The sequence below is a fragment of the Nerophis ophidion genome, linkage group LG05 (genome assembly GCF_033978795.1).
Source record: "Nerophis ophidion isolate RoL-2023_Sa linkage group LG05, RoL_Noph_v1.0, whole genome shotgun sequence".
NCBI lineage: Eukaryota > Metazoa > Chordata > Actinopteri > Syngnathiformes > Syngnathidae > Nerophis > Nerophis ophidion.
The window spans coordinates 9,023,648-9,036,970 of NC_084615.1; the positions used below are offsets into that span (position 1 = coordinate 9,023,648).

General features: G+C 37.7%; 1 protein-coding gene across 3 annotated transcripts in view; it reads left to right on the forward strand.

Annotated features, from left to right (window-relative positions):
- Positions 1 to 13,076, forward strand: part of spock1 (SPARC (osteonectin), cwcv and kazal like domains proteoglycan 1) — a 322,462-nt gene extending 309,386 nt beyond the window's left edge. For all 3 annotated transcript variants that reach the window (XM_061899887.1, XM_061899889.1, XM_061899888.1), the window contains 2 exons: positions 983 to 1,120; positions 11,959 to 13,076. In XM_061899887.1, coding sequence (XP_061755871.1) covers positions 983 to 1,120; positions 11,959 to 12,149 — 329 coding nt within the window. In that variant the 3' untranslated portion in view covers positions 12,150 to 13,076. The remainder of the gene's footprint in view (positions 1 to 982; positions 1,121 to 11,958) is intronic.
- The last annotated feature ends 247 nt before the right edge of the window (positions 13,077 to 13,323 follow it).

The window sequence follows — 13,323 nt, forward strand, 5'->3', positions numbered from 1 at the left end:
TCAAATTTCAATCTTTTTTCAAAGTCTTTTGAATGTCTTTTAAAATTTTTGTTCTGGAAAATCTAGAAGAAACAATGATTTGTCTTTGTTAGAAATAAAGCTTGGTCCAATTTGTTATATATTCTAACAAAGTGCAGATTGGATTTTAACCTATTTAAAACATGTAATCAAAATTCTAAAATGAATCTTAATCAGGAAAAATTACTAATTATGTTCCATAAATTATTTTTTTTATTTTTTCAAAAAGATTCAAATTAGCTAGTTTTTCTCTTCTTTTTTTCCATTGAATTTTGAATTTTAAAGAGTCGAAATTGAAGATAAACTATGTTTTAAAATTAAATTTTCATTTTTTTCAAGTTTTCTCCCCTTTTAAACCGTTCAATTAAGTGTTTTTTCATCAGTTATTCTCTACAAAAAACCTTCCATAAAAGGAAAAAAATGTACGACGGAATGACAGACAGAAATACTCATTTTTTTAAAATATTTATCTGTTTCTATTTATATTTATTGTGAGAAATCATTAAGATGATCAGTGTTTCCACAAAGATAAATATCATTAATTATTAATAATAACATAGAGTTAAAGGTAAATTAAGCATATTGGCTATTTCTGGCAATTTATTTAAGTGTGTATCAAACTGGTAGCCCTTCGCATTAATCAGTACCCAAAGAGTAGCTCTTGCTTTCAAAAAGGTTGGTGACCCCTGCTCTATAGTATTTAGTGTGTAGTAATCATGTGGTTTTCCTGTGAAATCACCTTGGGAACAGGTTTCATTTAGCACCACCTGTCTCGGCTGCACACGTGCATTACGACAAAACGTGAAAGTTGTGTGCTCGTGTTTGTGCGGCGGGCGTTCCTGCATGGTCGGGATTCCTTGGCCGTCTCCCTCAGCTTTGGCATACCATCACGTGATTTTCTGTTGATGTTGTTGTTGTTGTTGTTGTTGTAACCCTGGCCACACACTCTGTGTTTCTCTTGCAGGCTCGTACATCCCTCGTTGTACCGAGGAGGGCTACTTCAAACCCACCCAATGTCACGGCAGCACCGGGCAGTGTTGGTGCGTGGACAAGTACGGCAACGAGATCGCCGGCTCCAGAAAGCAAGGCAACCCCAACTGCTGTAAGATATGAAATTAATAATACCGTATTTCCTTGATTTGCCGCCGGGGCGCTAATTATTTTAAAACCTCTTCTCACTCCGGCGCTTACCAAAGGCATGCCGTAAATTTAGGCCTGCGCTTATAAATTTGAGTGTGATGTAAGGATGCCATCATGAAAAGCCTTTACTTATAAATGAAGTCCATGCGCAGCTCCTTCTGATCAAAAGCATCGATAACTTTTTTATAGAAGTCTTCCTTATCTTTCTTCAGTTTTAAAAGTCTCTCTGTCTCGATGGAGATCTTCCTTTATTACCTCCTGCTTCGATTGAAAGTCCAGTTTAGAAAACTGTTTTATTTTAGATATGTAATCCTCCATGTTAAAAGTGCAAGCGAGAGGAAAAAATAAACGATCGCTGCTCACTCTTGCTGCTTGTTGTCACTTCTTCTGCAGCCGAGTAGTCGCAAGAAGGATCACTAGCGCCCTCTACCACCAGGAGGCGGGAGTCATTTAATGACTCATATTTGACACACGCAGCTACGGTATATTAATAAAACATAGCTGCTCACTGTTCTTTTTAGCATATTCAATAGCTTGGACCTTAAATCCTACTGAATAGCTCTTGATCTTCTTCCCTTTATGCGATTTCAAATGATTGAAAATGATGACAGGTGAAGTGTCACTTGTGACGTGACGAGTTTGACCCGGCGGAAATTCTAGGCAGGCGCATACTTTCAAGGAAATACAGTAGCTCCTATTTTCCTGCTTCTATAAGTAAGCACTAGGTGTGTCCCAATTAGGGTTCTCCATCCATCCATCCGTCCATCCATTTACTACCGCTTGTCCCTTTTGGGGTCGCACGGGGCGGTCGCTGGAGCCTATCTCAGCTTCATTCGGGCGTAGGTGGAGTACACCCTGGACAAGTCGCCACCTCACGGCAGGGCCAATTAGGGTTCTCCCAATACCTATATTTTAGTACCTGTACCAAAATATGTTTTGCTACTTTTCTCAAGAAGGGGGGACCACAAAATAATTGCATTATTGGCTCTGGAAACAAAGAGACAGCTCCAATAAAAAGCCTTGGATTATAAAGGGACTACAGAATGCTTGTAAAAGAAAAACAAACTTTATAGAGACTTTATAAAAGTAAGAATAAAGGATGCTGAAATGAAATATCATCATACATCGTACATCATTGGTGGGGGTTACACTACGGAATTCTCTTTACAATGAGATCAAAGACTTTAAAAATATATTCCAATTGAAAAATATATCTAAAGACAGAACAATAAGATCATATGGACAGCCTTAAGTGTTTATATTGTGCTTTATGTTCACTATTTTACTTATTTTTTTGTCTGGTTTTGTATTTGTTTTGTATCATTCCGTGAGGTGTATGTTATTATTAGGGACCAAATGTCCCTTTGGGACAGAGGACCCTATTGAATTTCTAGCGTTTTATTCTTTCTTTATTATTATTCCGCAGCTTTTAGCCGGAATTTGACCCCCTTAACATGCTTCAAAACTCACCAAATTTGACACACACATCAGGACGGACAAACATTACGATTTAATCAAAAAAACCTAACCCCAAAACTATATATAGCGCTGTAGCTCCCCCTAGGAAGAAAACGCAGACAAAACTGCCTGTAACTTCCAGTAAGAATGTCATAGCCACATGAAACAAAAACCTCTATGTAGGTCTCACTTAGACCTAGATTTCATACACTGACATCCTTCAGCAAAAATCAACAGGAAGTTTGCAATTCCCCCTTCAAAACAAAAGTTTTGTAAAAACACTCACCTTTGCCTCTTTGAGCTGTAATTCAACCCCCTTAACATGCTTCAAAACTCACCAAACTAGACACACACATCAGAACTGGCGAAAATTGCAATTTAATAAAAAAAAACCTAATCCCAAAACCCAAAATTGCGCTCTAGCGTCCCCTAGGAATAAAACATAGACAAAACTGCTCCTAGGAAGAAAACGCAGACAAAACTGCCTGTAACTTCCAGTAGGAATGTCGTAGAGACATGAAACAAAAACCTCTATGTAGGTCTCACTTAGACCTAGATTTCATACACTGACATCCTTCAGCAAAAATCAACAAAAAGTTTGCAATTCCCCCTTCAAAACAAAAGTTTTGTAAAAACACTCACCTTTGCCTCTTTGAGCTGTAATTCAACCCCCTTAACATGCTTCAAAACTCACCAAACTAGACACACACATCAGAACTGGCGAAAATTGCAATTTAATAAAAAAAAACCTAATCCCAAAACCCAAAATTGCGCTCTAGCGTCCCCTAGGAATAAAACACAGACAAAACTGCTCCTAGGAAGAAAACGCAGACAAAACTGCCTGTAACTTCCAGTAGGAATGTCGTAGAGACATGAAACAAAAACCTCTATGTAGGTCTCACTTAGACCTAGATTTCATACACTGACATCCTTCAGCAAAAATCAACAGGAAGTTTGCAATTCCCCCTTCAAAACAAAAGTTTTGTAAAAACACTCACCTTTGCCTCTTTGAGCTGTAATTCAACCCCCTTAACATGCTTCAAAACTCACCAAACTAGACACACACATCAGAACTGGCGAAAATTGCAATCTAATAAAAAAAAACTAATCCCAAAACCCAAAATTGCGCTCTAGCGTCCCCTAGGAATAAAACACAGACAAAACTGCCTGTAACTTTCAGTAGGAATGTCGTAGAGATATGAAACAAAAAACTCTATGTAGGTCTCACTTAGACCTAGATTTCATACACTGACATCCTTCAGCAAAAATCAACAGGAAGTTTGCAATTCCCCCTTCAAAACAAAAGTTTTGTAAAAACACTCACCTTTGCCTCTTTGAGCTGTAATTCAACCCCCTTAACATGCTTCAAAACTCACCAAACTAGACACACACATCAGAACTGGCGAAAATTGCAATCAAATCAAAAAAACCTAATCCCAAAACCCAAAATTGCGCTCTAGCGTCCCCTAGGAATAAAACACAGACAAAACTGCCTGTAACTTTCAGTAGGAATGTCGTAGAGATATGAAACAAAAACCTCTATGTAGGTCTCACGTAGACCTAGATTTCATACACTGGCATCCTTCAGCAAAAATCAACAGGAAGTTTGCAATTCTCCCTTCAAAACAAAAGTTTTCATGGTGGAGCTAAGGGTAATATTTAAATATTGTTTTTAATATTGTTGTGCAGCACTTTGGAAACATTTCTGTTGTTTAAATGTGTTATACAAATAAAGTGGATTGGATTATAGTCCGGAAAACAGGGTAGTTGGCATACGCACTAATATGTAGTATATGATTTTGGAAATATTTTCTAAATACAATCCTAAAAAAAACTATTGTAATCAATACAACTATAACACAGTTTAATGAACAAATATTTGATTGCAGCATTTTCTCTTCTTTTGACCCTGCGTTGTTACAGATAAGACCCCTTAAAAAAAATAACATCAGTTGGGGAAAAACGCAGATTCCTCACATAGCAACTGCATCATCAGTTGTGTAGGAAGGTGATCATGTGTGACACAGCAGTGGGTCACTCGTACGTCGGATCACAGGCTGCAGCTCAGATAAAACACCCACACTGTGCAAGGCAAGTAGGAGAATTTGTCACAGTCGAGTGCAAATGTCAGCGTTTCAATCCTGTAGACGTGAATTAGTAGTTTGCAAAGGATGTGTGTGATTTAACACCAACAGCCAAGACATAAATAACATTTATTTCATGATGTAATGTAATGACCAACTATGACACTGTAAATCAGCGACTGTATATATATATATATATATATATATATATATATATATATATATATACACACACACATATGTGTGTATATATATACATATGTATGTATGTGTGTATATGTATATATCAGGGTTTCAAAAATTAAAAAAATAAAATAAAATAAAAAAAATTACAAAGGGGTTTCCCTGCTTAGGTTGTTGCCCCCGCGACCCGACCTTGGATAAGCGGAAGAAGATGGATGGATGGACAAAAAAAAAAAAAAAAAAATTATTTTTTTTTTTTTCCAGCTTTTGACTCGCTCGACCGCTCTTAAAAGCAATGGGACTCTGTCTGGGAATGGAGCTTGTAGTTACATATTATATAAATATGTAAATATTATATAAATATGTATATAAATATGTACATAAAGTGTTGTAATTATATTCCAACTCCGCGTTCTTCTTGGTCATCGCCGCTGCCGCTACAAATCATTGATTGATTGATACTTTTATTAGTAGATTGCACAGTACAGTACATATTCCGTACAATTGACCACTAAATGGTAACACCCCAATAAGTTTTTCAACTTGTTTAAGTCGGGGTCCACGTTAATCAATTCATGGTAATAGTACAATCAAATCATTGTATTCCGTTTATATTTACATGTAACACAATTTCCCAACTCATATGGAAATGGGGTTTGTATTTATTTATTTACATACATGTGTGTGTGTGTATATATATATATGTATATATATATATATATATATATATATATATATATATATATATACATATATATATACATATATATATATATATATATATATATATATATATTTATATATATATATATGTATGTATATCAAGATTCAAGATTCTTTATTGTCATATGCACAGTTAAACAGACAGTTTGCCGTACAATGAAAATCTTACTTTGCTAGTCCACCCTTCAACAAGTATGTATATATATATATATATATATATATATATATATATATATATATATATATATATATATAGACTGCAAAGACAAGATATTTAACGTTTGAACTGAAAACATGTAATTTTTGCAAATATTAGCTCATTTGGAATTTGATGCCTGCAACATGTTTCAAAAAAGCTGGCACAAGTGGCAAAAAAGAGTGAGGAATGTTTTTCAAACACTTATTTGGAACATCCCACAGGTGAACAGGCTAATTGGGAACAGGTGGGTGCCATGATTGGCTATAAATTCACAAACAAGGATGGGGCGAGGGTCACCACTTTGTCAACAAATGCGCGTGCAAATTGATTAAGAACAACATTTCTCAACCAGCTATTGCAAGGAATTTAGAAAATGTCACCATCTACGCTCCGTAAAATAATCAAAAGGTTCAGAGAATCTGGAGAAATCACTGCATGAAGCGGCAAGGTTAAAAACCAATATTGAATGCGTTTTAGCTTCGATCCCTCAGGCATCAAAAATCGACATCAGTGTGTAAAGGATATCACCACATGGGCTCAGGAACACTTCAGGAAACCACTGTCAGTAAATACAGTTGGTCGCTACATCTGTAAGTGCAAGTTAAAACTCTACTACACTGGGACGGCGTGGCGCAGTGGAAGAGTGGGCGTGCGTAACCCGAGGGTCACTGGTTCAAATCCCACCTAGAACCAACCTCGTCACGTCCGTTGTGTCCTGAGCAAGACACTTCACCCTTGCTCCTGATGGGTGCTGGTTGGCGCCTTGCATGGCAGCTCCCTCCATCAGTGTGTGAATGTGTGTGTGAATGGGTAAATGTGGAAGTAGTGTCAAAGCGCTTTGAGTACCTTGAAGGTAGAAAAGCGCTATACAAGTACAACCCATTTATCATTTATCATTTATTTACTATGCAAACCCAAAGCCATTTATCAACAACACCCAGATCCCAGCTCATCTAAGACGGACTGATGCAAAAAAAAAAAAACGTTTCTCAGTTTAAACATTTAATATCTTGTCTTTGCAGTCTTTTCAGTTGAATATAAGTTGTAAAGGATTTGCAAATCATCGTATGCTGTTTTTATTTACCATTTACTTCACTGACCAGTAGGTTGCTATGATCTTCTGTAAATAAATCCGACATGCTGTGGTTGAGGGGTTAATGTACGTGAAAATTACCACATTGACAAAAAAATATTCAAGATATTTTTCCCTACAAAACAACAGGTGGTGACTCCTTCCTGTCACTCACACCTCGACACACACACACACGTACACACACACACACACACACGTCATCTGTAGTGACAGAGCCATGACACAGAGACCTGGAAAAGTTCTCATGTTAACTTAAATAAAGCAAATTCATCAAGCGTCAAACAAGTAAGACATGTGACGTAGACACTGTAAAGAATGTCATTGCAAACTCCTGGCTAATAATCACATTACTTTCACAGTAAAATTGACAGTAATTCACTGTCAATTCTCTGCTATTACCGTATTTTTTGGAGTAAAAAACGCACTTAAAATCCTTTCATTTTCTCTAAAATCGAGAGTGCACCTTTTAGTATTTTTTTTTTTTAATTGTTTACGACTATTGAGGGTTATCTTAAGTACATGTCAACGCACTACAACAAAATTAAATGGAAAAAATACTGTTAAATGCTGTGAAATCCCCCAAAAATTGGATTTCGATTTTTATGTTGAAAGGTTTTTTTTCCCCAAAAAACGGTTGAAAAGCAGTTTTTAAAATATTTTTACAACTATTGAGGGTTAACTTAAATACACGTCAATGCAGTCAATAAAAAAAATACTGTTAAATGCTGTAAAATCCTGAAAAAATTGTCTTCGATTTTTATGTTGAAATTTTTTTTAGCGTCCCGGAAGAGTTATCGGCTGCAAGGGGTTCTGGGTATTTGTTGTGTTGTGTTACGGTGCGGATGTTCCCCCGAAATGTGTTTGTCATTTTTGTTTGGTGTGGGTTCACAGTGTGGTGCATATTTTTAACAGTGTTAAAGTTGTTTATACGGCCACCCTCAGTGTGACCTGTATGGCTGTTGACCAAGTATGACTTGCATTCACTTGTGTGTGTGAAAAGCCGTAGATATTATGAGATTGGGCCGGCATGCAAAGGCAGTGCCTTTAAGGTTTATTGGCGCTTTTTACTTCTCCCTACGTCCGTGTACCACTCTGTATATCGGCGATTTAAAAACTCATAAATTTTACTATTTCAAACCGAAACTGATCATTTCCGATATTACATTTTAAAGAATTTATCGGCCGATAATATCGGCAGTCCGATATTATCGGACATCTCTAGCCGTTATCGAAGAAAAATCCATAATTTAGCTGCACCTTTTTATAAGCCGCAGCGTTCAAAGCTTGGGGAAAAAGTAAAATTTACAGTAATTTTTTTTTTTTATCACGACACCTGCCTGCACTTTTTCCCTGCCTCAAACGACTCGGTCCTCACATTGCGCGAAGCAAACTGGTCTGCTCTTGGCTTAAAGGCGAGCTGATTTGAACACAGTAATAAAAGGCACTCGAGGAGAGTGCACTTGTATAATATAATGTGTGTGTGTGTGTGTGTGTGTGTGTGTGTGTGTGTGTGTGTGTGTGTGTGTGTGTGTGTGTGTGTGTGTGTGTGTGTGTGTGTGTGTGTGTGTGTGTGTGCGTGCGTGCGTGCGTGCGTGTGTGTGTGTGTGTGTGTGTGTGTGTGTGTTCTTGTATTTCTACCCTACTACCCATTCAATATATCTTTACCTGCACATTACCTACCTTCCCTGCATCCTGGGGTCACACTGGTGCTTCCTTCTTTCACCCATACACGCTGGTGCTTTTTGCCATCACCCAGACAACATATCTTTACCTGCACATTACCTACCTTCTCTGTATCCTGGAGTCAAACTGGTGCCTCCTTCTTTCACCCAGTCAACATATCTTTACCCGCACATGACCTACCTTCTCTGCATTGTGTGGTCACACTGGTGCGTCCTGCTTTTAAGCGGCCATCTTTAGAAAGCAGCAGCGCAGCAGCATCAGCTCAGCGGTCCTTTGAAGGCTCGTAAAATCAAAACCGGAGCAGCTAGAAAAACTATTTCGTCAACTTTTAATCAGAAGGCTTCAATCTCTCTCCTGTGGTAGTTTAAAGCCGACACAACAAACGCGCTCAGAGGAGATAATGTTTGAAAAAAGCAACAGGTTTTTACAAAACTTTTGTTTTGAAGGGGTAATTGCCGACTTCCTGTTGATTTTTGCCGAAGGATGTTAATGAATGAAATGTAGGTCTACATGAGACCTACATAAAGGTTTTTGTTTCATGTCTCTACGACATTCCTACCGAAAATTACAAGCAGTTTTGTCTGTGTTTTCTTCCAAAGAGCAGCTTTGTCTGTGTTTTATTCCTAGGGGGCGCTAGAGCGCAATTTTGAGTTTTGGGAGAACGTATTTTATATTGTTTCATTGAAAATAAAACAGCAAAGTCCATTTGGCTGTCATCTGTTTTAATTATGAGACACATCTGTGTCAAAGTCATGATTTTTTTTACAAACCCCGTTTCCATATGAGTTGGGAAATTGTGTTAGATGTAAATATAAACGGAATACAATGATTTGCAAATCCTTTTCAACCCATATTCAGTTGAATATGCTACAAAGACAACCTATTTGATGTTCAAACTGATAAACATTTTTATTTATTTTTTTGCAAATAATCATTAACTTTACAATTTGATGGCAGCAACAGGTGGCAATAAATACTGATAAGTTGAGGATGGTTCATCAAACACTTATTTGGAACATCCCACAGGTGTGCAGGCTAATTGGGAACAAGTGGGTGCCATGATTTGGTATAAAAACAGCTTCCCAAAAAATGCTCAGTCTTTCACAAGAAAATATGGGGCGAGGTACACCCCTTTGTCCACAACTGCGTGAGCAAACATTTATCATCATTCAAGTGTTTCAATTATAAAATAATCAAAATAAGGTAATCAAGGTAATATAACTAAAAACCTAACCAATGTGAACATGGTAGATTTAAACATAAAATAAAATAGAGCAAACACGACAGGTGTAGAATCATCCATTTTTACAATGGAGTTCAGGGTGCGCATCTTCAGTGACAATCTACGAAGTAAATAGTCATGGAAATAAAGAAAACGCATTGAATGAGGAGAAGGTGTGTTCAAACTTTTGACCTGCACTGTATATATTATGAATAATCCTCTTGGAAAAACACTTCAAGTTAGTTGAAAATTCTGAGAAGAAAATTGGTTTAATTTCAAAAACACCATGAAGAAAAACAATTAACTTTGTCTCAGCGTTTCAACAAAGCCATTAAACGTTAAGTACTTCCTGTTTAGGATTTTCATGTTGGCAGTTCACCGCAACTGCCACAACACATTCATTTATCATCATTCAAATATTTCAATTATAAAATAATCAAAACAAGGTAATCAAGGTAACATAACTACAAACTTAACCAATGTGAACATGGTAGATTTAAGCAAAGATAAAAATAGAGCAAATACAACAAATGTTGAATCAGCCATTTTTACAATATAGTTCAGGGTGCGCATCTTTGGTCACAATCTACAATATAAATAGTAATGGAAATAAAGAAAACGCATTGAATGAGGAGAAGGTATGTCCAAATGTACGGCATGTACTGTATATTGTACGAATAATCCTTTTGGCAAAACACGTCAAGTTAGTAGAAAATTCTGAGGAAAAAATTGATGCAGTTTCAAAAAAAAAACATGAAGAACACAATAAACTTGGGCTCAGTGTTCCTACAAAGCCATTCAACTTTAAGCACTTCCAGTTTTGGATTCTCATGTTGTCAGTTCACCGCAACTTCCACGACACATTCATTTATCATCATTCAAATATTTCAATTATAAAATAATCCAAATAAGGTTATAAAGGTAACAGAACTACAAACTTAACCAATGTGAACATGGTAGATTTAAGCATAGATAAAAATAGAGCAAATACAACAAATGTTGAATCAGCCATTTTTTACAATATAGTTCAGGGTGCGCATCTTTGGTGACAATCTACAATATAAATAGTCATGGAAATAAAGAAAACACATTGAATGAGGAGAAGGTATGTCCAAATGTACGGCCTGTACTGTATATATTACAAATAATCCTTTTGGCGAAACACGTCAAGTTAGTGGAAAATTCTGAGGAAAAAATTAATGCTGTTTAAAAAAAAAACATGAAGAACACAATAAACTTGGGCTCAGTGTTTCTACAAAGCCATTAAACTTTAAGCACTTCCACTTTAAGATTCTCATGTTGGCAGTTCACCGCAACTGCCACAACACATTCATTTATCATCATTCAAATATTTCAATTATAAAATAATCAAAACAAGGTAATCAAAGTAACATAACTACAAACTTAACCTATGTCAACATTGTAGATTTAAGTATAGAATAAAATAAAGCAATCACAGCAAATGTAGAACCACCCATTTTTACAATGTAGTTCAGGGTGCGCATTATGCATCGTGCGCATCTTCAGTGACAATCTGCAATGTAAAAAGTCATGGAAATAAAGAAAACACATGGAATGAGGAGTAGGTGTGTCCAAATGGACGGCCTGTACTGTATATAGTACGAATAATCCTTTTGGCAAAACACGTCAAGTTAGTAGAAAATTCTGAGGAAAAAATTGATGCCGTTTAAAAAAAAAACATGAAGAACACAATAAACTTGGGCTCAGTGTTTCTACAAAGCCATTAAACTTTAAGCACTTCCACTTTAAGATTCTCATGTTGGCAGTTCACCGCAACTGCCACAACACATTCATTTATCATCATTCAAATATTTCAATTATAAAATAATCAAATCAAGGTAACATAACTACAAACTAAACCTATGTCAACATTGTAGATTGAAGTATAGAATAAAATAAAGCAATCACAGCAAATGTAGAACCACCCATTTTTATAATGGAATTCAGGGTGCGCATCATCCATCGTGTGCATCTTCAGTGACAATCTACAATGTAAATAGTCATGAAAATAAAGAAAACGCATTGAATGAGGAGAAGGTGTATCCAAAATTTTGGCTTGCACTGTATAAAATTCCATTTCATACTTCTCACCGCACGCAGGAAGCGTGAACACTCTCCCTGTCTTTCCCTACAGTCGAGGATCAGGAGACGTCGGGGGATTTCGGCAGCGGCGGCGCCGTCATCCTCCTGGGCGACCAGGAGGAGGACGAGCCCTCGCAGGGTCGGCAGAAGAAACGACGGGGTCGGATCCACCCCCGGGAAACCACCGAAGACGACGACGACGAGGAAGACGACAAGGACGACGAGATGGGCTACGTCTGGTAGCTCCGCCCCTCACCCCCACCGCCCCACCCTTTCCGACCCCAACCTTAGTTCTAACCCTGTCATCAGCCGACCAGGATTTTGAAGCCATTCCCGCCTCTCTTTCACTGGCCTGTGATCTCTCTCATCGGTATTTTTTTTTTTTTTTTTTCTAAATTTTTCACTCAAAGAGGAAACAGCCGGTTGCATTCATGATGTCATTATTTTAGCCTCAAGAACGAGCATCTTTAACCTTCCTAAACCCTGTCTGTTTGCCCAAATCCACGACCCAGTGCATCGGATGTAAATATGGACCGCTGTAGACCACGGCATCCTTCTTTCATCCAGTCCGGACGCCGCCTCCCAGTCTTGGTCCACTCTGAGGTTTCTCTCTCTCTCTCTCTCTCGCTCTATCTCTCTCTCTCTCACTCTCTGTTGCTTCATGGAAGATTGTAAATTATTTAACTGTTGATTGTCCCCGAAGGAGCAGGTAGCAATGAGATTTAATGATGTGTCGTCGTTGTTGTTGCATGTTCCTCATCGTGTTCCTGTAAAAGAGAGAAATACCTGTCTCGGGTCAAGCTCTATGCATCTCTAACAGAACGTGACGCCACAAGCGGCTGCTACAAGATTTTTCGTTTGCTATGTTGATGCTGTCTAGTGTCTTTTTTTTTTTTTTTTTCATTTGTTTTGTTTTTTTTCTCCCAATCTCAGGAGGTAGGAAGCTGAAAAAGTGCAAAAGTCGAGTTAGTTCTTTGGCTGCTGAGACTGTTTTGACTGTGCATGGACACTAAAGAAGATGCTGCCCCTGAGCTGGGAGGACTTTTGTGGGAGCAGAGGGGAGGCTCTTGTGTTCTGCCTCCTAACGCCGTGTCAACCAAGTGAACTTTTCTTTGTGAGTTTGACAATTTAAGTAAAGTGACACAATGGGTGTCTTTTGAACCTTGGGAACCCCAGTCTGTGTCGCTTCCTGCGTGGGCGTCATTGGTCCGCTGATCCAAAAATAAAGTAACGGTATTCAATAAAGACAAGTCAAACATTAGTGCCGGGCGGAAAACTGCTGGTGCGATGTGTCCCTTTGAATCGCCTACAAGCTCGTTGATTGGCTTTCTGGGGCGATGTGACAATTCAAGGGAGTAAGCACGGTGTTATGTAATCATTTTATGTCGTATTACAAACTATTAATACACAACGTTGA